The sequence below is a fragment of the Myotis brandtii genome, unplaced genomic scaffold, assembly GCF_000412655.1.
Source record: "Myotis brandtii unplaced genomic scaffold, ASM41265v1 scaffold915, whole genome shotgun sequence".
Classification (NCBI taxonomy): domain Eukaryota; kingdom Metazoa; phylum Chordata; class Mammalia; order Chiroptera; family Vespertilionidae; genus Myotis; species Myotis brandtii.
In genome coordinates, this window is record NW_005371769.1 from 2,977,055 (window position 1) to 3,001,123 (window position 24,069).

The following is a 24,069-nucleotide window of genomic DNA, read 5'->3' on the forward strand; positions in this document are numbered from 1 at the left end:
CCAACCCACACTACTCCCCCCGCCCACACTACTCTCCCGCCCACACTACTATCCCCAACCCACAGCACTCTCCCCGCCCACAGCACTCTCCCCGTGGACCTGCACTTGCATGAGGCCCAGTGTGGGCAGCCTGTTCAGCTGCAGAACAGAATGTTCCAAGGCATGGGCTCCCAGGTCACTTAGCACCTGTGTTCACATGCTAAGTGCCTCTCCTGAAGGACAGGCTGAGGGTGAATCGGCTCCGCACAAGGCCATAGGGCCCCAGAGAGGAGGACCACCCCGGGGAGAGGTAATAGGAGGTTCCAGCAGCGCTCAGGCAGGAATAGCCACCATCTTATCATCAACAGCAGGAGAACACCGCGACCTGGCCTGCCTGCCGCCCCCCTGCCCCAGGAGCTGCTCGGTCAGGGAGCTCCTTTCATCCTCCTGAGGCCTGCGGCACGCATCCCCCTCTCTCCCCCACACACATACACACAGGTGACAACCAGCCCAGGAGTGGCCGGGCCAGGACCATGCAGCAGCAGCGCCCCGGAGCACCTCCTGCCAGGAACAGCCTTTATGTGTCTTTACAGGGACTGCCTGGAACCTTCCAAACGGCCACCACTCCAACGAGGAGGGAGACTGGAAGACGGTGTTCACACACCTCACAGCCTTTCCCCAAAGCCTGTGCTCAGTCAGGAATCTTCCCGGGTGTCTTCACTACCTCCCACAGCTCCATGTTCGGGGACAGTGGCATCATGTCCCGCCACCCACCCTAACAGAGGCCCGAAGCACTCTGCTCCCAGAGGCGAGCATCTGCTGCAGGGCTGAGTGCACCCCAGAGAAGCTAACTCAACACAAGGAGAATGCAACGCTGTGACTAACGTGAACGAGGCACCCGGCGTGGGGCCCTGGGCAAGTCCCTTAACCTCTCAGTAACACTTAGTTTTCACCCAGTATGGAGGCGCCTCAACAAATTAAAAACAGAACTCTCATATGACTCAGCAACTCCACTTTGGGGCACTTATTCAAAGAAATCCAAACACTAACCTGAAAAGACACTTGCGCTGCTCTGTTATTTGCAGCAGCCAACACGTGGGGGCAGCCGTCAGCAGGCAAGTGGAGAAAGAAGTGGTGCACACGTACAATGGAACAGCACTCGGCCATGAAAACATAAACACTTAGGTGTGTTATGCTCAGTGAAATAAGTCAGGCAGAGGAAGACAAATACCATATGATTTCACTCATGTGGAATCTAAAGAACAAAATCAACAAACAAAATAGAAACAGACTCATAGATGCAGAGAACAGACTGATGATCGCCAGATGGGAGGGGGCTGGAGGACGGGCTGAAAAGGGTGAAGGAACTGAGACTGGTGGCTGCAGAACGGTCACGGGGATATAAAGTACAGCACACGGAATACAGCCAACAACTTCGCGGTAACTATGTAATGGTGCCAGGTGGTGCTAGCCTTCTCAGGGACACCTGGTGAGGGAGGTACATGTCGAAGCCCTATGCCGTACATCTGAAGCTCACGTACCAGTGATATCAATTGTAATTGAAAAACATTTTTTAATTTATAAAGAAAAAAATAGACTTAGTTTTCTGCTCTGTAAAATGGTGATGACAATAACACCTACTTTACAGGTTCCTGTAAGGATTAAAGTAAAGGAGGGAAAGTAAGCAACCCTCGTGCATAGGGTCAGCCCTTAAAACTACGTCAGCACCCTGACCGCAGACGCCTCTTAAACGGTGTGTGCGCCTCGGTGCTGAATTCCAGGCACGCCTACTGTGCGGGGCGTGGGAGCTGGGGACCCCAGCTTCCCATCACTTACACAGGTGCTGAAGGAGCGGGGCCAGCTGAGGGGGTGGGGCTCATCACAGAGCTTCACTCCTCCCAAGGGGACTGAACGTACTTGGGTCCCCAGGTCCGGCACAGAGGGTGTCGTGGGGGTGGGGGAACACCGTGACCACTTCCACCAGAAAAGCCCCAGGAGCACTCAAAGAATCAAATTTTAAGGATCTGGAAATAAAACAAAAACACCAACTGCCCTTCAGGACATGGAGGGAATGGCACGTTGCCATGGCAACCAGAGGCTGACTTAGTCAGCAAGTGCTGGCAGGAGAACCTCAGGAAGGAGGCAAAACAAAGACAAAGGGATCCATTAAACCCTTTCTGCAGGGCAACCAACTGGGCCGGGCGGGCGGGCGGAGTCTGACCTCCTGCGATTTCTCACTGGGAGCTCTGCGTCGAGTTCAGGGGGTGCTTTTCCATTTTTAAACACGACGACAAACATCCAAGGAGCGATTACTACATCTAGTTCAATGTGTAAAATTACGGTCTCTGGGTAACAGAGGAAACTGAGGCCCCCACACGGCTTCCCGGCGCCTGGCTACCCTCTTGCACCACGGCAGGCGGGTCCCGCCTCTCCACTCAGAGCAGCACTGCCAACCCCGTCCTGCATCTGAATCACAGGTACTATCACGGGGTCTCACGATCTTCCCTTAAATTAATTCACTTAATATTCTACGTGAAAGGAGAACGCGGCTCCTTTATGAAATAGAAAACCGTTGTGCAGTGGCCTCTTTGGAAGACACTGAAAAATACTCTGGTGAGTAACTATAGTTTTCACCTCTGAGTAGCGAAGGGTTTTTGAAACGTGGCAGAGACAGGTGAGCCATGCACGATAACAGAGGTCAGCCAACTCTGTGGGCCGGTGTTTGTAAACAAAGTGTTGTTGGCACAGCTATGCATCACACTCAGTCCATGCTGACCGCTAACCCAGCGCACACAGTCTCGACCTGGCCCCTCGAAGCAAAAGTCTGCCGACGCCTAAAGTATCTGATTGGTGACCTGTGACCTTAAAAGTGCCAAATGCTGCACATCCAAGGGAAGCGAACAAAACAGAAATGCAAGTCCCTCACGGGGAGGACTGCATCATCCAGAGAGCTGAGACAGGGGTAGAGCCAGCACTTCCACAGTAACCCCTACAATGTGACAGTGAAGAACACCGCAGGTAAGGAACATGAAGAAGAAGAAGCCAAAAGAGCTGACAAACACTGAAAAAACTGCTCCATCTCACTAAAATGAGAAATGACCAAATGAAACTTATGTGACTGCACCTGCATCAGCGAGCCCGGCTCATTGCGCTGACACAGTGAGAGGCACGAGGTTGGGCGGCAGGAACTGGGAAGACTGAACCTAGCACTGACCCTAACCCTAGCCCTAACCCCAACCCCAACCCCAACCCTAACCCTAACTGGCAGAGATTGAACCAGGACCGCTACTTCGAGAAGCAACGCAGCACAGCCTGGTGAGGGGGCAGTACGCTGTGTGCCGCCACTCCCGCAGGAGGACATGTGCAGAGGCCAAGGATGCCGCTGAGCACGTGACTGCAAAGGACCAGCCCCACGACAAGGGCCAAGTGTGGGGAGTGGCGAGCCCAGCAACCCACGGAGGAGCGCGCTCAGAGCCCACGGAGGCGCCGGGGGAGAGGGGAGACTCGCGGGGCTCCCTGCGGCCAGCCTCGGCTCTGCCCCCCCCCCCATCTCCCCCAGCTTACTTACTTAGAGAGTTTCATCTCTATCTGCTGCCGGATTTCCTGCCGCTCCTCATCCGTCCTCCGGGGGAAAATGTTCCGGTCCTCCAGCTCCTGCTTGCTGGGCCGGTTCCTCAGTCTCACGGCCAGCAGCTCCTTCTTGCATTTCCTCGGCAGAGTTCCTGGGGGAGCCAGGGGAGGTGCAGCAAAGACAGTGTTAGGAGTGCGGGCAGCGTGTCCCTGCAGCCCCCACCTGCCTGGGGAAAGGGTGTGGACAGAGCGAGGGGCACTGTCAGCTTGTGGTGACTTCCAGGGGAACAGCGGTGACAGGGATGGCAACGGTGCCATCTCCCACCTCTATGGTGGCGGTCGGTCACATGGCCAAGTCCCCAGGGCCAGTGCTGGGCGACACCAGTTGCCCCAGCTGATTATTAATAGCACCCACTTTTTTTTTTCAAAAGTGTCCACGTTTGGGTCATAACTTACAGTTTCTTTACCCACGGCAACCCTCCCCACTGCCCGCTACCCTCTGGCCAGGTGGCTCTTTCAGTTCCTGGAATGTCTCCCCTGGGCCACACCCGCGTCTGTCCTCTGCCGGGACCTGCTCTGCCACATCGTCCGGGGCTGGCCTCTTGCTGAGCCCTGTGCCAGCCTCGAACCATCTCCTCAGACAGGTCTGCCGGGCTCCGTCACTATCACCCCATTAACTCCGCCCTCACACGCCTCTCCGTTGTTAGTTTATTCTGTCTCTCCCACGAGACTTTAACTTCAACTGCCGTCTGCTCTCCAGGTCCCAGGACAGTGTTGGCAAAGTAGGTTATTAATGATCACTGCTGAGTGAAGAGATGGGGTGGGGCTGGCTCAGGGTCCAGAGGGCGGAGGCAATCCTATGTTCTGCACATGTCAAGTCACGGGGTAGAATCCGGGCAGGAGTAAGATCCTGGGGGACATGCCCTGCCGGTTTGGCTCAGTGGGTAGAATGTTGGCCTGCGGACTGAAGGGTCCCAGGTTTGATTCCCAGGTCAAGGGCACATACCTGGGTTGTGGGCTCGATCCCTAGGGGGCATGCAGGAGGCAGCCAATCAATGACTCCCTCATCATTGATGTTTCTCTCTCTCTCTCCCTCCCCCTTCCTCTCTGAAATCAATAAAAATATATTTTTTTACAAAAGGGTCCTGGGGGACAGAATGTCTGGACTCACTTCAGAGCAGGACTGGAGTGTGGCTGCAAACACAGGCGGGGTCACTCGGCCGGGAATGGGGTGTCCAGCTCACTGAGCCTCCTGAACAGCAGAGCCCCACCTGCCTCACGGAGGGTGATGCCGACCACAGGTGTGCAGGGTGTGTGTTGCTAGGAGCATAAATTTAACTCCTGGGGCTCAAACCATCACCCGATGTGGTCTCTCCCACAATAGTTTGAAGACAAACTATTTATTAAGAAAAAAAGCTCCCAAAAGAAAGTCAATTCCTCGTGTGGGAGATGAAAATTCAAAGAAATAAGTCTAATAACATGATTGTTTAACAGAAGGTTGGGATGAAGTAAGACAAAAAGTTGGACTCAGCTGAGGCTTGGATTCTAATCTGAGCTTAATTATGTGTTTTATAGAGAAAAGAAAAAAATAATGATCCCCAAAACCATGTCAGCAAGGGCTCCAGCCTGAATTGCGGTCCCAGCTCCATGGACAGCACGGGCCCTGTGCTTACAGAACCACGAAGACCCTGGCGGGCTGCGTGCTTGTCTCAGTGGGTCCTGCCTATGTGCTCTCGGGGAGACTGGCTACGGTGGCATGGGGAGTCAAAGGCCCCTCAAAGGGACCAAGCCGTCATGAATGTCAAGGGTCTAACCCATGGCGGGAAGGGACCGCCACTCCCAGAGAACTAGAATACACTTAACCACAAAACTATGCTGACTGTGGCTAACGGTTTCCGCTTCTGATCAAGTCCCTAAGCCTCTGCAAATAGATCAGGTGTGTCATTACAAACTTCAGTCCCACTGTCCGTAACTGAGGACCCTTTCACCAGAGATCTCCAGATGCAACTGATCATTCACCCACGTGAAATCTGTGCAAGGGCCAAGTCCTCCTCTGCTCACCATCCAGCCTCCATGAGCACACTGGGCACACAGTAGGGCTGCAACAAACACACCTCAGGTCTTCCCAAGGCATCAGGAGGTTACCAGGTTTTGCTACTTAAAAGTCAGCGAAGGACATTTCCAAACATGTAGCTTGAAACGAGCGCTTTTCATGAATGGAACGTGCACCTACCCAACCGGTGCGAGCGCCTGGCCAGCACGTGGCCCAGGGCGCGCTGGGCAGGCGGGCGGCGAGAACCAGCCAGGACACCCTTCTGTCCAGACTGGGGCCAGCAATCTCCTCCCAAAGGCTCCCAGAAATCTCTGCTGGCCGAGCTTTGGGTCAGAAGTCCTACCTCCAGGAGTCTGCCTCCCAAAACAAACAGACGAGCACATAAAAGACACCTCCAGGGTGACCATCCGGCCTCATTTATGAGCGTGAGAAATGAAAGCACCTGGATTTCCCACAAGAGGGGACTTGTACCCCTGAATATGGTGAGCCCAGGGAGACAGTGGGGGCAGGTGTCCCTGAGGAACAAGGCCAGTCACGATGAGGCTGTGAGAAGCGATGTGTAGAAAGGCATGCCTGTGTATATGTACAGGAATACAGTTGTGTATCTAATTGTGTAAGCATACATGTGATCTTACTATACACTGGCAGAGTAATGCCAGAAATGAATCATTTAACTTACTAAGTTTAGTTTCCTGTATTTTTAACCCTGAATTATAGTTTTCTGAAATTAAATAATTGTTTAAAAATAAAAACTTTCAATCCAGAGACAGAGAAGCATCGATCAGACTGTCAAAACTCAGAGGGAAGGCAGGGGAGGGTGGGAGGAAGGGGGAGAGATCAACCAAAAGACTTATGTGCATGCATATAAGCATAACCAATAGATACAGACACTGCCTTAATCAATAAAGACAAAAAGACACAAATAGATTAAAAGGACATAGGAGAAGGATATTCTAATCTAAAACTAATCAGAAGAAAGCTGCAGTGTCTGCTACTGTCAGACAAGGTAGATTTCAGAGCAAAGAGCCCTATCAGGAACAGACAGGTCTCTCATAGTGATAAGGGGACGACGTCAGGAGGGCAGACTGATCCTAAATGCTTATGGCCCTATTAAGTGTTTCAAATACGTGAAGCAGAAACTGACAGGTCAGAGATAGTTGGAGATGGTGAACCCTCCAAGCAGCAGGCAGAATGGGCAGGCAGACGTGTGAGGGTGAGGCAGGTGTGAACACCATCCTCAAGCAATTGGATTTGGTTAACATTTATAAAAACATGCGACCCCAAACCGAAAAATACACATTCTTTAAAGTGCACGGTGACCTTCACCAAGAGAACCATATTCTGGACCGTTCGACGTCTTAATACATTAAAAGAACTCCTGTCACACTAAGCATGTGCTCGGCTCAGAGTGCGGTTGAACTGGAAATTAATAATAAAAATGTCTGTAGAAAAATACCCAGCTGTTTGGAAATGAAATAAAAACACTTTTGAATAATCCATAGTTTCAAGAAGAAATCGAAGGGGAAATTAGAAAGCATTTTGAAGTAAATAAAAATACAACCTATCATAAGGGTTTTGGGGGAAACATTTACAGCATCAGATGTGGCTATTAGAAAAGAAGAAAGGACTTGAATCAGTGCCCTCAGAGTCCATCTCAACAGACTAGGAAAGGAAGAGCAAATTAAAATCAAGGAAGTAGAAAAACTAATAAGGATCAGAGCAGAAACCGATAAAATCAAACATAGAAAAACACAAAGAAAATATTAGAATCCAAGAGCCGGTTCTTTGAGAAGAGCAATAAAATTGATCAAACTGCTCGACTGGCATGGCTCAGTGGTTGAGTGTCGACCTATGAACGAGCAGGTCATGGTTCGATTCCGTCAGTCGGGGCACATGCCCGGGTTGTGGGCTTGATCTCCAGTGGGGGGCGTGCAGGAGGCAGCCAATCAATGATTTTCTCTCCCTCTCCCTTCCTCTCTGAGATCAATAAAAAGATATTTTAAAAAACCATTTGATCAAACTGTAGCCAGACTTATCGGGGAGGCGGGTGAATGAGAGAACCCCATGTCAGGGAGCGGAGGGCAGTAGCTGCCTCTGGTTCCGTGCCAGCCTCGAGGCTCACTCAGGAAGAAATATGGAACCCAAACAGGCCTACATCTACCAACACATGTACTTCCCAGTTGAAAACCTGCCTCCACACACACACAGAAGCCCTGCAGGGCCAGATGGGTGCTCTCATAAACTCCGTGAAACACGTTGAGAAGTAAACACCAATTCTGTACACATTATTCTAGATAAACATCAAAACAAAGGGGACACTTAAAACTCATGCCATCAGGCTAGAGTTCTCTGGGTTGTCAAAACCAGAAAAGAGAATTAAAGAAAATGAAAGACTAACAGCTCCTATGAACATCGATGTAAAATTCTAAACAAAATTTCAGCAAATCAAATTCGACAGCTGAAGTGCTAACCCAGCCTGACCAGCTGGGAGCGAGGTGGCCGAGCACTTGGAAAGCAACCACCGTCACTCCCCAAATCAACAAACTTCAAAGGAGAAACCATGTGCTGACCACAAAGCCGTGCTTTGACCCTGGCCCGGCCCCGGCCCCGGAGCTGCAAGGGACCCAGGAGACTTCACACGGGAAGAAGGGGAGGGACAGCGCCGTTCCGGGAGACATGAGCCGCCCTGGGTCCCAGCAGAGGTCTGGCTCAGAGAAGCATGTTCTCTCACTCGGGCACAGAAATTACACAAGCTCGTTGCGAAGAGCTCACGGCTAACAGCTGTGGTGGAAGATCACCCCCCGCGCCCCCTCGCACCTCCATCAACCACCACCAGAGCTCACCCATTCTCCTTCCAGACCTGCGTCTGCTCAGTCTTCTCAACCGATGCTCACAGTTCCCCCTGACTCTCCATGTCCCACCGGGCTCCCACGCCGCACCATGGCCCGCAGCGGGCCGAGCTCAGGCGTCGGGCTCGAGTTCTCAGCGGCACGTTCTTCAGAGTGTGGATGCCACGCTGCCTCATCGCTTGTGGGTCCAGCTGCCGAGAATGGACATCCGGGGGCTGTTTGGTTTTGCTCTTTTAACCAAAGCTGTAGGGAATGTCCTCTCTCCGCGTTTCCCTGCACATGAATACTCCACCAGCCCCATCCCCGGGACAGCAGGACTGCGAGCCAAGGCCACCGCCTATTTCAGGTCTCCATGGGCACGCCTGGCCCTGCTCCACCCACGTCCTACCGCTGCTGCTTCCAGAACCGGTCCTGGGCACCCTCTGGGGAGGAGGAGGAAATAATGTACAAATGGGAACACGAGGCCCAGGGGCTCTGGAGTTAGAAAGGAACTCGCCATCTTTCTCTCAATTAGGCCCACTTTGGAATCCACTTTAAGGTAATTACGGAGATGCGTGAAGTCCTAGCTGCAAGGATGCCAGCGCGTCCTCCCATTGCTAAGGCAGCTGTTCCCACCCGAAACGGTGATGCTGGAACCCGGTGGGCTCAGGTGCCCGCCTTTGACGTTGAGTGGGAGGAGGGATGGGTGCCAGGAGAGAGGAGGGCGGCAGGGTTGGCGCCCTGTCCTGGCCACAGGAGTCCCCGCATGGGACTCCTGTCTTCACACAAGCAGGGACACTGTGGGGCCATCTCCAGCTGCTGTGAAATCCTCATTTCAGAGGTCATGCTTTTTAATTCTAGAATTTGCATCGGGTTCTCTCTGACGGTTTCTGTTTCTCTGCTAAGATCCTCCATCTGTTCGTTCACCTTGTCCTTGAAGACCCTGGACATGCTCCCAGGCCGGGTCTTCCATGGTTTGAACACGCTCTTACTCCTTAGGCCTGGTTTTCCTGAGGTTCCCAGAGACGGCCTGACCTCTTAGTCACAGTGGGCTTGGTAGAAGCAGCTGCATCCACACGCCGGCTCCCGGGAAACTCCCTCTGCACTCGCGAGGCAGGCGGGTGGAAAGGCAAGTACAGTTTCAGTGCCGCTATGAAAAGTTTTGAACTTGAGAGCCTTTTGAAAGTGTCTCAGAGACCACCTCCCCCAGGGATCCGGGAAGGAAAAAAGAGAGACTGACTGTGTGCTCATGGGGCTTTCTTCACTGCCTGGGCTGGGTCGCCATTCAGCTCTGGGGTCACCAGTCAGCTGCCACACCCACAGGTGCCAAGTCCGTGGACTACACAGGCACAGCCCAGCCCGGCCAACACCCATCACACACTCGCCCATCCAGGTCCCTATCCCACAACCCCCAGCTGTCGCGCAGCCCAGGCTGCCATCGGGGCGAGACCACGATCTGCTTGCAGCCACCGCCATGCACCCCCACAAAACTCCCCAGGCCTCAGGACAGTCCACGTGGGGCTCCCCTTTCATGGAGGACAGCCCCGCATGACCTGCTGTCTGACGCCCCTACAGCGGGCTCCTACACCCCACCCGGTTTTGTAAGTGGTGGGCAGCTACCAGAAGCAAATCAGCTTAAAAAATAAATCTAGACACAGACTATACCCTTTACAAAATGGATCACAGACCTAAATGTAAGATCAAAACTATAAAGCTCCTAATTTAACAAAGGAAAAAACCTCGGTGACATGAATATGGAGGTGACTCTTTATGTAACACTGTCAAAGGCACCAGCCATGATAGAAAGAATTGATAAGCTGGACCTCATTAAAATTAAAAACTTCTCCTCTGCAACAGACAGTGTCAAGAGAATGAGAGGACAAACCATAGACTAGGAGAAAATATTTGCCAAAGAAATATCTGATAAAAGACTATTAACCAGCCTGGCCAGTGTGGCTCAGTGGTTGGGCACTGGCCCATGCACCAAGAGGTCACGGTTCAATTCCCAGTCAGGGCACATGCCCAGGTTGTGGGCTCGATCCCCAGTAGGGGGTGTGCAGGAGGCAGCCTATCAATGTTTCTCTCTCATTGATGTTTCTCTCTCTCCCTTCTCCCTCTCCCTTCCTCTCTAAAAGTCAATAAAAACATATATTAAAGAAAAGACTACTATCCAATATATATAAAAATTCTTAAAATTTAACCATAAGAAAACAAACAACCCAATCAAAATATGGGCCCAAACCTTCACAGACCCCTCACCAAAGAAGAGACACAGGTGGCAGACAGGCAAATGGAAAGGTGCCCCACGGCCCACGTCACCGGGGAAATGCAATGGGATCCACTGCACACCTGTCGGCACGGCCAGAACCCAGAGCACTGACACCGCCACGTGCTGGCGAGGACGCGGAGCAGCGGGACTCTCCGTCTGCTGGTGGGAACGCAAAACGATACACTCACTTTGGAAGACAGTTTGAAGGTTTCTTACAAAATTAAGCATACGTACTCTCACCATACAATCCAGTAATCATGTCCGCGGTGTTCACCCGAAGGAGTTGACAACGATGTCCACAGAGGAACCCGCACACGGATGTTACAGAGCTTTGTTCACACTGGCCAGCAGCTGGAAGCAACCAGGATGTCCTTCTGCTGGTGAAGGGCTAAATCAACAGTGGTCCATCCAGACAATGGACTGTCACTCAGAGCTCACAAGAAATGAGCCGTCCAGCCATGCGAAGGCGTGCGGGAATCTTAACGGCACATTACAAGTGAAACAAGCCAATCTGAAAGGCTCATGTCATGATGCCACCCCTGTGACGTTCTGGAAAGGCAAAACTGTGGAGACACGAGAAGATCAGTGGGTGCCAGAGGCTGGGGGAGGGCTGGATGGCAGAGCACAGGGTTCTTAGGGCAGTGAGGATGCCCGGCACGATGCTACAATGACGGATGACACATGTCATGATACATCTGTCCAGACCCACAGGATGTACAGCACCGACAGCGAACCTCATGTAAACCACAGGCTCAGGTGGTGACGCGTCCATGCAGGCTCATCGGTGGGGGTGTTGGTAATGGGGGGCTGTGTGGGTCTGGGGCCGGGTAGACGGAAAGTCTCTGTTCCCTTCACTTAATTTTCCTATGAACCTAAAACTGCTCCATAAAACAAAACCTTTTTAAACATTGTCTTTGAGAATGCCCACCCTGCCCTGCTTTTTCCCGGTGCTGACGGCACACGCAAAAGGTGCCCTGTGCATGGGCATGTGTTGTGTAAGTGTGCTGTGGAGCATGTGTGCACACTGCAGGCTGTGGCGACCTGTGTGTGCAGGCATGTGCATGTGTAAGCGTGCTGCAGAGTGCATGTGCACACTGCAGGTAGTGGCGACTTGTGTGTGTGGGCATGTGCATGTGTAAGCGTGCTGCGGAGTGTGTTCACACTGCAGGTGGTAGGGACCTGTGTGTGTGGGCATGTGCGTGTGCAAGTGCGTTGAGTAGTGTGTGTGTGCACTGCAGGTGGTGGGGACCTGAGTATGCGGGCACATGAGTGTGTAAGCATGCTGCAGAGTGTGTGTGCGCACTGCAGGTTGTGGTGACCTATGTGTGTGGGCATGTGCATGTGTAAGCGTGCTGCAGAGTGTGTGTGCACACTGCAGGTTGTGGGGACCTGTGTGTGTGGGCATGTGCATGTGTAAGCGTGCTGCAGAGTGTGTGTGCGCACTGAAGGTAATGGAGACCTGTGTGTGTGGGCATGTGCGTGTGCAAGCATGCTGCAGAGTGTGTGTGCGCACTGCAGGTTGTGGTGACCTATGTGTGTGGGCATGTGCATGTGTAAGCATGCTGCAGAGTGTGTGTGCGCACTGCAGGTAATGGAGACCTGTGTGTGTGTAAGCATGCTGCAGAGTGTGTGTGCACACTGCAGTGGTGGGGACCTGTGTGTGCGGGCATGTGTATGTGCAAGCATGCTGCAGAGTGTGTGTGCACACTGCAGGTCGTGGCGACTGCACGAGGCACACGCACCTCTCTGCACTGACCAGGACACTGTCCGTGTCCTGCATGGAAACCCAATGGCCACACTCTGTGTGAAACAGACACATCTCACTACGACCTGGTCAAGCAGGACGCCGTCCGGTGGGTTCACAGGGCCGGCTGCTGGGAGGGGCCTCCCCAGCCCTAGAAATGGAGCATCTGATGCTGACGATTAGAGGACTCCAGTGGGCGGGACGAAGCCTGCAGAGGCTCCGGCCACAGTAAGCTCAGTGGGTGAGGAAGTGAGTAACGAGGAGCACAGTTCTCATGATGAATAAGATGCATGTGCTGCCCTCGGCCTCGGCACCACAGAGCCCCACACACGACGAGGCATGACAAGGGAGCGGGTTTGGACCCGAGAGAAGCAAATAACCACGGATCCTTGCTGGAGCCACCAGGCAGCGCGGAGTCGTTCCTGGGCTCTCCTCCTTGCACAGCTTCCCCCGCAGTGGCAGTTCATTTATAGACGTTTCTATAACCAAGCGTTTTGTCTCAGACATGGCTAATGGTGAGGGAGCGGTGACATGAGAACATGACCAGAGCTAACCCTGCGTGCTGGCTCGGCCGCAGAGGCTCAGGGACCCACGCTCCGCTGGGACGGCACTCGGAGCTCAGGTTAGACGGCAGGACTCTCAGCAGGCCTGACGCGCAGTGGGCCCAGCCCTCCACACAGAGTTCTTAGGGCTGAGCGTGAGCTTTGACCGTGAGCCCTGGACCCGGGTGCCCACAGGAGGCCCCTGTTGGCGGAGACTCTGCTGGGAGTTGGCTGGCACAGTCAGCAGCAGAGAGCGGGGCATGGCAGCCACAGCGGTGCTTTTAGAACCAGCCAACCCTCCCTGCACCCCTGTCAGACCACGAACCCGTGTTCACTTAAAAACACCAGGTTGTGTAGGAGACAAGCCCAGGAGACTCAAGTTGTACGCGCCCTGGAGACACGGCTCATCTTCTCATGACACTGGGACGAGGGCTCCCTGGGCCACAATAGCCCTGCTTTGCAGGCACCATGTCCCTGTCCTCAGGGGTAGGGCACAGTCCAGGTTTGGAGGCAAAGGTCCCGAACTCGGACCTGAAGACACCTGGTCAGCCAGTCAACAGAGAGACAGCTGGTGCTGGGACCACGGACTGGAGGAGTGACCGGGACCTGTGGGTGCTCGGGCAGCACGCAGAGCCACTGGCCAGCGGCTGCCGGCCGACTCTAACTCGGACCCAGGCCATGTGAGGACCAGGGGAGCACGTAGGTACTGCCCTTGTGCAGACAACCGTCAGACGCATATGTGAGGTAACGGAAATGATCAGGAACTGATACGTTAGTGGAGAGACGGGCAACTAGTGAGATGATGGCAAAACTGGTGTTGGAGCTCCGAGGGACATGCCAGTGCCGTCCTGGAGCCCAGGGTGAGCCGGTCACGAGGACTCGAGGAGACTGGGACCTGCCAGGGCCGTGGGGGCTGGTCCCCCTGAGTCCGGCCACTGGCCCCACTGCCAAGAGCCCCACCTCTATCCACGGCTGTGACCTCACCAGGAGGTGCTTCTAGGAAGAACGATGGTATGTCACTAAATAGCCATCACCCACCTGGAAGGCCTGCAGCCAGGCCACCCTGGACCCTCCGCAGCGACAGTGCCGCTCAGCCGGCCTGCCCTGGCCTGGGCACCGCCCCCCCGCCCATCAAGGGGGTATCTATAAGCCCCCAGTCTCCAGGGTAGGACAGAGCAGCCACCGTGACCTTGAACACTGTACAGACTGATAGAGCTGGACTTCCAGGGCACGGCTGTCACACGGACACCGTTTCGTTGACACTGGAACCAATCCCTCTCCCCTCTCTTCCTCCCCGTAGGTCTCATCTCGCTTTCCGTTAGCACTTTGCTCCCTTCCCCAACCCGGACTCCTGAGCACAGCCCATGCCCGCTGTCCCGTCAATGCCGCCGGCCTAGGCACAGCTATCTTTCCTCGCACACGGAACACGCAATTATCAAAACAAAACCAGCTCACTCACGTCTCGGCGCCTGAGCCCGTCTGTACCCCCCTTGCTCGTCTTTGGAGGGGGCTCCCTCCCGCCCTCACAGGTACAGACCCCGCCCTGTCCTCCTCGGGCTGTGGCAGGAACGCCACCTCACACTCAGGCTCTGTGCCCAGTGACACGACCTCGTGGGGACTGGCCCCGGCAGGACCCGCTCACCGGAGATGATGGAGTCGTTCAGCACCTCTTCGTCCTGGTACAGGAGCAGGTCGTCCTGGAGCTCCGAGTGCACCAGCAAGTTCTCCTTGTTCTCCTCCGACGCCTTGGCTGCCGCCCACTTGCCCTCCGAGGCGCCCTCCACGCTCCAGGCCTCCTCCCGCTCCTTGGCCCGCTCCACGCTGGATGCTCGCGACAGGCGGACGTCCACCCGCTTCTTCGGGGACCCTTTGCTGTCCCTCCCTTGGAAACTGAATCAGAAAGGCAGTTCAGGTCAGACGCTGTTCCTTCACCTGGGCAAGCTGCAAAACGGACGGGCAGGGGTGCTTGTCTGGGCACCGTAATGACCCAGTACCAGAGCGATGTCTCGGCTTCTCACAGGACCAGAAGCGAGAGGCGTGCGCACACGGCACTGAGTCCGCGGCAGGGGCCACTGAGAACATGGGGCTCTGAGCAGCACAGACACGCGTGTAACAAAACCTGCCTCACCGCCCACAGCAAGTGCTCAGGCCAAGGCTCCCGAGAGCCGAGAAGGGCACGGTGTCCGGCGTTCCCACCAAGCCCTGGGGGGCCCATCGCCCACGTTGCCTGCCAACAACTTGCTTCTCCTTCACATGCGACAAACCTCGGGAGATCAAGACCAGGGTGAGCCTCGGGAGCCACCTGGGACCCCTCACAGAGCGTGACCAAGATCAGTCACATACCAGCTGCAGAGCTGGGTGAAAATGAAAATGCCGGCTCTTTGCCAAAAAAACTATTGAGAACTTCAAGAGTGACACAGAGCAGTGAGCCAGCCCGGAGACCTCCCAGGTGCACCCCACAAGCGGCCAGCAGGGAATTTGGCACACAGGTCCCTCGGCCAAGGCAGGGCTTACCTGTCCTGACGGTGCTTGGTGGCCAGTGCCCGGTGCAGCTCCTCGATCACGCGGCTGGGGGGCAGCGGCCGGTGGATGGTGGTGGGATGCGGAGACCCTGTGGGCGTGGGAAGCTGTCCTCGGGGGGGAGGGTCCGTGTTCTTCCCGCTGGAGTCCTGGAGGAGCACAGCCTGGCCTGGGGAGTGAGAGGCCAAGGAGAAGCTGAGTTCGAGGGCAGGGAGGCGACAGGAGCCAAGGAGCAGAGAGGACGCAGGTCCCTGCCGGTGAGCCCGCCAATGCCAGCGTGGCTGGGGCTCCCCCCGGGCCCGGGCCCCACTGTCCACCAGAGCCACACAGAGCAATGCCGCCGGCCGAGCTGTGCCTGCCCAGGGGACCTTTCACCACCTCTCTCTCAGGTGAGAAACTGAGGCCCAGAAGCCAACTCCAGGTCGTGCACCTTCAGGAGGGGGTGGGGACTGGGAAGGGAACCTGGCAGGTGACCCAGGTGTAGTTGAGGCCACAGGACCCCATACAAGGAGCTGACCGTCACCCGCTGGGCCGGGGCAGGAAAGCTTGCCTGAGGGGTAGGTCATGCGTCTCCAGGGTCCAGGCCAGTCAAGGGGCAATTCATACAGAAGGAGGGTGGGGACTGCGACTAACAGGAGAGCGGGTCCAGCTTAAGGGGGCTGCTGCGACTCGGGGCTGCCGCATACAAACTTTTCAAAAAACGCCAGAAATTTGGACTACAGGTGAAAATTCTCCTCTGTGTTTATACATACTAATAGCTAATACTTCAATAGACTTTAATATGTTTTAAATGTTGGCAACCCATTTTTAAAAAAATATCAAACACTGTATAAGCCCAGCACAGCACGTCCGAAGTGGGATCTGGGGCAGGTGAGGATGCCCTGGGTGGGCTGCTGGGTCTCAGGCCAGAGAGCGCCCAGGGGACTGGCTTGTGTGCTGTCCCCTGTGCCAGGTAAGCCCAGGTGAGGGCCTTTCTCCTCCCTGCTGCCACCTGGAGTTCACAGGATGAAGCCAACGTTTCCCCAAAGAAAAGGGAAAGGACAGTGGAGAACATGAAGACGCTCTCCCAAATGTCCCTCAGCTGTGAGAGCCCCAGGCCCCAGCCCTGTGGCCACCCTCCTGTCCCTTCCGCTCCTGTTCCAGTCCCCATATCCGTGGGTGACCGGGTGACGTATCCGATTTATGCCCCGGGTGCTCTTCTATACAAGGTGAGCTGACAGGGTAAATGCTGAGAGCACCGTGCACCCGCCTGAGGGCTGTGGTCAGGACAGGCACCTGGAAGAAGGGACAGGGATGCACTGACCTGGTGAAGTGAGAGGAAAGAACATTCCAGCAGGGAAAGCGGGGGGCGGGGGAGGGGGGGACGGGTCTGAGCTTTGGCCCCAAATGGCTCGAGTCTCCATTAGCTGGGGGACCCGGACAAGCTGCTGGAGCGCCTGAGCCTCCATTTCCTCCACTCAAGGACTGACGGGACGTGTGCCCTTGGGGTCCTTGGGTGCCTGGGCTGGTGCACCCACACTGGTAAGCGGTTGTATCACAGGTGGAGGTCATGGCCTGGGAGCAGACCTGCTGGCCTCTCTGCTGTCATCTGCCACCTCTGTCCTCAAGGCCGCCTGCCAGGACTCGCTCCTAAAGCCCCTCCTAGGAAGGGCCTGCCCTTCCTGAGACCAGCGCCGTCCCTGTTCCAGCAATTATGGCCTAAGAGACGCACCAACTTGGAGAGGAAATGTCTCAGCTACCTGGACTTGCTCAGCTGGCGCGGCCAACACTGCAGACGGGAGGCCTGGGGCCTCTGCCCGGCCATGCTTCCCTCTGACCACCACCTTAACCTGCCTTCCGGGACAGAGCTCACGGGAGGGAGAGATAATCAGTGAAACAGAAGAACAGAGACAGTGAGAGAGATTGAGAGAGAGAGGAAGGGGAGGGGAGAGAGGAGGAGGGGAGCAGAAAGAGGAGGAGGGAAGGGGAGAGAGAGGAAGAGAAACACAGGACAGACACTTGGACACCCAGACAGACAGAAAGACCTCGTCTGGGGGCTAGCTGTGTCTCCTGCACTCAGAAGACCTCAGCCCACTGCAAAGGGACTGCCCTGCTTGCTAGAGGGGTCCTGAGTAGTATGCTTCTGACAACCAGAGGTCCTTGCTAAGTAAGAACAGCCCTCCTGCCCCAGCTCTGCTCCCTGGACCTGCCCAGAGCCCAAATGCACAAGCAGTCCCCAGAAGGAGCCCCATCAGGATGGATGGATGGAAGGAAGGGAGATGGATGGGTGGACGGACAATGCGTTAGGACCCACCTGTGGCATTTTTTGTGGCTTTGGAGCCGGCCTTGGGCAGTGGGATGGGCAGCAGCGGGGGACTGGGGAGCTGGCCCACGGATCTCTCCAGGGTTCTGGGAGGACTGTCCAGGGAGTCGGACCCAGCTAAGGCTTGAGAGGACTCATCCGTGGTAGGTGGAAGGCTGCTGGTGGCGTCTGCTTCTTCACCCCTGGATGCTGAGGGCGTCTTGGCTGGTTCAAAGACAAAACAGAGAGTTCACAGACTATGGTTCCTCCGACTGGTGACGGTGAGCGAGGGCAGCAAGGGGTGGGTGGGACTGCGACACAGAGCAGAATCCACAGGGGCCACTTCACATACACACTTGACCTCCTGTGAGTTCAACTATCAATAGAGCTGTCAGAAGCAGAGAGGAGGAGGAAATCATTTCAAGAGTGTGAGTGGTTCAGTTCCCTTTTCACTCACTGGGTGGTGCCAAAGCTCCCACCTGGCCTGGGGGAAGTGGAGGGCGGGGGTGGTCACAATCACAGGTTTGGGGATCAGACACACCTGGGCTCCAGCTGGCCCCTGCACTTCCTCTGTGACTTTAGATCAGTTACTAAACCTCTTTGTGCCTCATTTACCCACACATGACATCGAACTAATAACTGGGGTCCCTCAAAAGACAGCTGTGATGTTTAAACAAGAGATGACAAGCCCTAGCTGGTTTTTCTCAATGGATAGAGTGTTGGCTTGCAGACTGAAGGGTCTCAGGTTCGATTCCGGTCACATGCCCAGGGTTGCGGGCTCGATACCCAGTAGAGGATGTGCAGGAGGCAGCTGATCAGTGATTCTCTCTCATCATTCATGTTTCTATTGCTCTTTCCCTCTCCCTTTCTCTCTGAAATCAATAAAAATATAGTTACAAATAAATAATAAAATAAATAATAATAATAAAAGAGGTGACGTGTGCCTTCACATTGCAGATGCTCAAATTTAGCAGCTACTGACTTCTCAGGTCTTGTTTTCAGCAGCCCTGCCCCCTGGCACACCAGCCAGGTGAGTGATGGGGAAGGTCAGCCTGCCCAGACCCCGCCCACCCTCTTCTTCCACCTGCACACCCAGGCTCCCCCAGGAAAGACCCCCCAACTCCCTCGAGTAACGTGCTCCCTGCTTTCTCCCAACCCATCAACCCTCCCCCTTCCACTCTCTCCATCCAGCTCAATTTCCACCTCCACCACAGCAGGTCCTCTGCCTGACTTCCTTTCCATTTAAATCTGGAGGAGCCCCATCTCTGGATGGAGCCCCCGTGATCCCACCCCTGCGGAGGTGCCACAGAAGGCCCAGCCCCAGCCCCAGCCCCAGGCGCCTCAGGACCTCCCCCCCAACCCCGCACGAAGCTCAGCCTCCACCCTCAGTCACTCTGCTTCACACCTCTCCTGGCTTTTTCCTGCTCCAGTTTCCCACCTCCCTCCTGCCATGCAGCCTCACCTCCAGGTTTACAGGGGAAACTGAGGCCATCAGACAGGGGCAATCCTGTCTCAAACACAAGTCTACTGTCCCTACACCCCTTCCTCCTTCCCTTCCTCCCTCCCAGACGTGAGAGGCAACCTCCTGTGCCCCCCTCGGACCCCAGGTGCCCAGGCCTGTGCAAGGCCCTGGCTGTTTCGTTTTTACAACCACCTGAGGATACTAACATCCGGGAACAACCTTTCAGAATGAACCCTAAAATCAGAGTGGGCCCACCCATCCACCCATCCATGGACCTCCTCAGGCAGGCAGGCGGGGGCGGGGTGCTGTCCGCGGTGCTGAAAGCACGTGCTGGGTCGGGGCGGGATCCCTGCCCTTAGGGGCCGTCCACAGACACTGGGAGCATGCGTGGTATGTCCCATGGATCCCATTACTTATCACCATTTCTATTATTTTAATGTCAGTGTCGGAAGTGGCAAACCTGTCAGGCCAGGACCTTTCTCTTGTGAAGCTCGTGGAAATGGAGACATTGCCATAGAAGGGCCGGCCCTCCCACTGGCCACGGAGCACAACCTGAGAAGGAAACGCCCCTTCCCCCCACTGCAGAAGGCAGCCTTGGCTCAGCCTCAGAGGGCAGATTTCTAACTGCTCCACAGAGGTGTCCCACCCCACAAGCAGAGGTGGAATGCCGCCCCCTTCTGCTCAGAAGGACCTGGGACTCCACACACCAGCAACGCTCAAAGTCCTCCTCCAAAGCCTCTCCACAAACCTAGTCTACACTCACCGCACAGAGACTCCGTGATCCCTGACCTGTCTGAGGGGCTTGCCTCTCCTCCTCTCTCAGCCTGCATCTTCCTCTGCGTCGCCTATGAGAGTGTGTGTAGCTACCATTATAGTTTGGAATCTTGTCGAAACTGAAATATTAACACCCCTTAAAATTTCAAGTATGGGGGGAAAATTCTTAGAAGACAAAGCTCTGGGTATTCTCTGATTTAGGGAACCTCCCTCAGGGCTGTCCCTGTCCTGCCCTGACCAGCAGAGGGAGCTGCGCACCCACTGAACACTCAGCAAACCCCAGTGCAGGGCTCAGATCTAGAAGTGAAGCCACAGATGATCCCCTTCTCCCATCACCCTGGGAGGATGACCCCAGACTCAATAGCATGTCCCGCCCACAAAAAGATTCTTAGGAACAAATTTTTGCTCAACAAACCAAGTTTGCTCTGAAATCCATGCCCAAACCATCTGGATAGCAAGAGCGCCTGAGGTTAACGGGCCTTGATGGGAGCCGGCACATTCCTCAGAGCCGAACAAGCAGGAAGACCCTGCCACGGAGGAGCACCGGGTGCCAGCAGCAGGCCGGGCAGCTGCCTAGCAGAGCTACAGGCTCAGTGGCCGAGGGCAACGCTGAGTTAGGCCATGGGAATCCCACCAACCTCCACCCTGACTGAAGGCTGATGCCTGGGGGATGGCAGGACCCCGGTGCCCAAAGGGCCTCTGCAGGAGAGGCCAGGGTGTCCCACCAGCCACGACTCTTCAGACCTCAAACTCATTGTTTCCCCAAGTCAGGGTGAAACTGGAGAGGCACAACCAGCCCCTCTTGGCAGGTGCCTACAAATGCTGAAGGGACGCTCTGGGTGGGGCCATGGGAAGAAGCACAGGGAGAGCCTCATTGGGCAGGAGGAGGCAGCTGAGGACAGATGCTCGCCCAGCTGTGAAGCAGAAGACCTCGCCGTCCACAGAAGCCCTTATGAGCCTGTCCTCGTGGGCTGGACTTCCAACATCCCACAACTGCAGGGACACAGTTGAAGTTCCAGCCCTCACACTGTGCCTGCCATGTTTACAGATGAAGCTTTACTGAGGAACAGGCTTCCTGCTCCACAGTGAAGTCTCCTGGGAGACATCTCTACAAACACTGCTAAGAGGTCAGAGAGCAGGGGGTGGTCACCTCAAAGCACCCACAGGTGTCTTTGCTGGGTTCATGCTTGCCTTCCTCTCCTTCATTCCCTTTGTCTCTCCTTTCTCAGCTGCCAACCACCCAGTCTATTCAATTAAACTAATGATCATCACCACCACAACCATCACCGCCACCATCATCACCATCACCACCACCACCACCACCACCACCATCACCATCACCATCACCACCACCATCATCACCACCACCACCATCACCATCACCACCTCACCACCACCACCATCACCACCACCATCACTATCACCACCACCATCTCACCACCACCACCATCACCAACACCACCATCACCACCACCATCTCACCACCACCACCATCACCACCACCACCACCACCATCATCATCACCATCACCACAACCACAAGCACCATCACCAGCACCACCACCATCACCACCACCACCATCACTATCACCACCACCATCTTACCACCACCATCATCACCAACACCACCATCACCACCACCATCTCACCACCACCACCATCACCACCATCACCACCACCAGCACCACCAGCACCATCACCAGCACCACCACCAGCACCATCACCACCACCACCATCTCACCACCACCACCATCATCAACATCACCACCACCACCATCATCACCATCACCACCACCAACAAGCACCATCACCAGCACCACCAACATCACCATCACCACCACCACCATCACCATCACCACCACCACCACCACCAGCAGCAGCACCACCATCACCACCAGCAGCACCACCATCACCATCACCACCACCATCACCACCACCACCACCATCACCAGTACCACCATCATCGCCAGCAGCAGCACCACCATCACCAGCACCACCACCATCACCATCACCACCACCACCATCATCACCACCACCATCACCGCCGCTATCACTACCACCACTACCATCTCCAGTAATCAGCACAGTTCCTGCCACACTGAGTGAGTCCTTCCACTTGACACAGGCCCCACCGTTTGTCCCTGTAACAGAGGGAACCAATGAAGCTTGGAGCAGTGCAACAAGCACACCTGGCGGAGAAGTGGCGAGAAGCACCTCCCCACCAGCAGCCACCCTGCCAGGGCACCACGCGGTGGGCACTGAAGTCCTGTCTCTGACAGAGGCAGGCTCTGTGGAGGCTGCAACCTGTGGAGGATTCTGTGGGCCCCTCCACCTCCATTCTGCCCTATGGTCGTGGGCTCAACGACGTTGCTCCCATTGGACACTGGCTCCTTGGGGAAAAATTTCCTAAAGCTCCCAGTGAAGAAGCAAAAATGTCCAGAGGAAGGTGCATGGGGGCTGCAAGCATCATGAGCACTTCCATTTACTGGCTATGCCAGACTTGGGAGAACACAGTTTGAAAACGCTCTGGCAAACATTTAAACCCAACCGCATGGCAGAGTGTGGCGGAGCTCGAGCCGGGCTGCGGTTGTGCCCCGAGAATAGCTCCTGATGGAGCCCAGGCCCAGGCCGGGGGCCCCAGTTGCCACCCAGGCCAATGGCCATCCTGGGAGCAGCTCCACCCCACACGGTCTCCAGCTGGTACCTGTATCCTCTGAGAGGGAGTCCGAGGACAGCGGCTCCTCCAGGGAAGCCTGGTCCATCCCGCTGGCCGAGGGGGTTCCTGGCTGGGCATCTTCTGGAAACTGCTGCTTGGGAGTGGACGGCTCACTCTGTGTGGCTCGGTGGCCCACTCTGCTTTCAGCATCTGCAAGGAGATGCACTGTTAGCCTAGCCCAGTGGTTGGCAAACTCATTAGTCAACAGAGCCAAATATCAACAGTACAACGATTGAAATTTCTTTTGAGAGCCAAATTTTTTAAACTTAAACTATATAGGTAGGTACATTGCTATTAACTTAATTAGGGTACTCCTAAGCTGGCCTTTGCTAAAAATGTCCTCAATCTGACTGAGGTACATTAGCTGAGGTCGACCTCTTCCAACTCTCCCATCCACACTCGTCTTGTATACTTGTTTCGTCTATCTTTTGTCACCCACGTGCGATTTGCGGACTCGACTAGCACTAACCACTGCACAATGAGACTGCTAACTGACTGGCTCACTCAACTTGTGCCCGCGCTGCGTATCCCGCGCCCGCCTGCGCCGTGTCTCCCAATGCCCGACAAACCAACACCCACCACTTCTTCTAATGCCACTTCTTCAAAATAGACTCGCCCAGGCCGAAAACCGACTTCTGCGCATGGGCCACGAAGTTTCAATCGCACTGTACGTGTGCGCCCGCACGTAGTATTTTGTGGAAGAGCCACACTCAAGGGGCCAAAGAGCCACATGTGGCTCACGAGTCACGGTTTGCCGACCACTGGCCTAGCCTGTCCTCCCTCCATGCATGCTTTATATGTTTTTTGGTTAATCCTCACCTGAGGATATTTTTTCCATTGCTTTTTTCAGAGAGTAGAAGGGAGGGAGGGAGAGAGAAACATTGATGTAAGGGAGACACAGCAACTGGTTGCCTCCTGCGCATGCCCCGAATGGGGGCAGGGAGGGAACCCATAACTGAGGTATGTATCCTTGACCAGGAATCGAACCTGCAACCATTTGGTGTCGATGCTCTAACCACTTAGCAACTCTGGCCAGAGCTCTGCAGCTTTATCCCTGCCAAAGCCTTCCTGGGCATATGCCTGCCCGGGCCCCGAGTCCCTGCGCACACCCTGTCTTCCTACGGCAGCACCGAGCATCGCGACACCCCTCAGCCTCTGCAACCTGCCTGTGCCCTCTCACTCCCACACCGGTGGAGACCGGACAATGACCCCCACCCATGTCTGCACCTTTGGGTGCTTCCCCCCTAACCCTGGACTCTGCCCTGTGGCTTGCTTTGGTCAGTGGGACACCAGCAGGTTTGACGCAACAGCGGCCTCAAAAGCGAAGCACAC

At 55.2% G+C, this 24,069-nt stretch overlaps 2 protein-coding genes across 4 annotated transcripts in view; both read right to left on the reverse strand.

Moving 5' to 3' along the window:
• The window catches only part of PHACTR3 (phosphatase and actin regulator 3), a 61,256-nt gene that overhangs the window by 21,381 nt on the left and 15,806 nt on the right, over nucleotides 1-24,069 (reverse strand). The window contains exons 3-7 of the mRNA XM_005885596.2: nucleotides 22,726-22,887; nucleotides 17,799-18,011; nucleotides 15,500-15,674; nucleotides 14,628-14,875; nucleotides 3,548-3,701 (exon numbers count right to left, since the gene is read on the reverse strand). Coding sequence (XP_005885658.1) covers nucleotides 3,548-3,701; nucleotides 14,628-14,875; nucleotides 15,500-15,674; nucleotides 17,799-18,011; nucleotides 22,726-22,887 — 952 coding nt within the window. The remainder of the gene's footprint in view (nucleotides 1-3,547; nucleotides 3,702-14,627; nucleotides 14,876-15,499; nucleotides 15,675-17,798; nucleotides 18,012-22,725; nucleotides 22,888-24,069) is intronic.
• LOC102256080 (zinc finger protein 77-like) lies at nucleotides 8,268-13,360 on the reverse strand. Of its 3 annotated transcripts, none has more exons than XM_005885595.2 (2): nucleotides 10,934-13,360; nucleotides 8,268-9,530 (listed from the first exon to the last, which is right to left on the reverse strand). In XM_005885595.2, the coding sequence occupies exon 1, from the start codon at nucleotides 12,516-12,518 to the stop codon at nucleotides 11,601-11,603; it is 918 nt and encodes a 305-aa protein (XP_005885657.1). In that variant the 5' UTR covers nucleotides 12,519-13,360; the 3' UTR covers nucleotides 8,268-9,530; nucleotides 10,934-11,600. The 3 variants fall into 3 exon arrangements, with proteins under 3 accessions (XP_005885657.1, XP_005885656.1, XP_005885655.1); XM_005885594.2 differs by having other exon boundaries at nucleotides 10,780-13,360; XM_005885593.2 differs by lacking the exon at nucleotides 8,268-9,530 and adding an exon at nucleotides 10,833-10,858 and having other exon boundaries at nucleotides 10,940-13,360.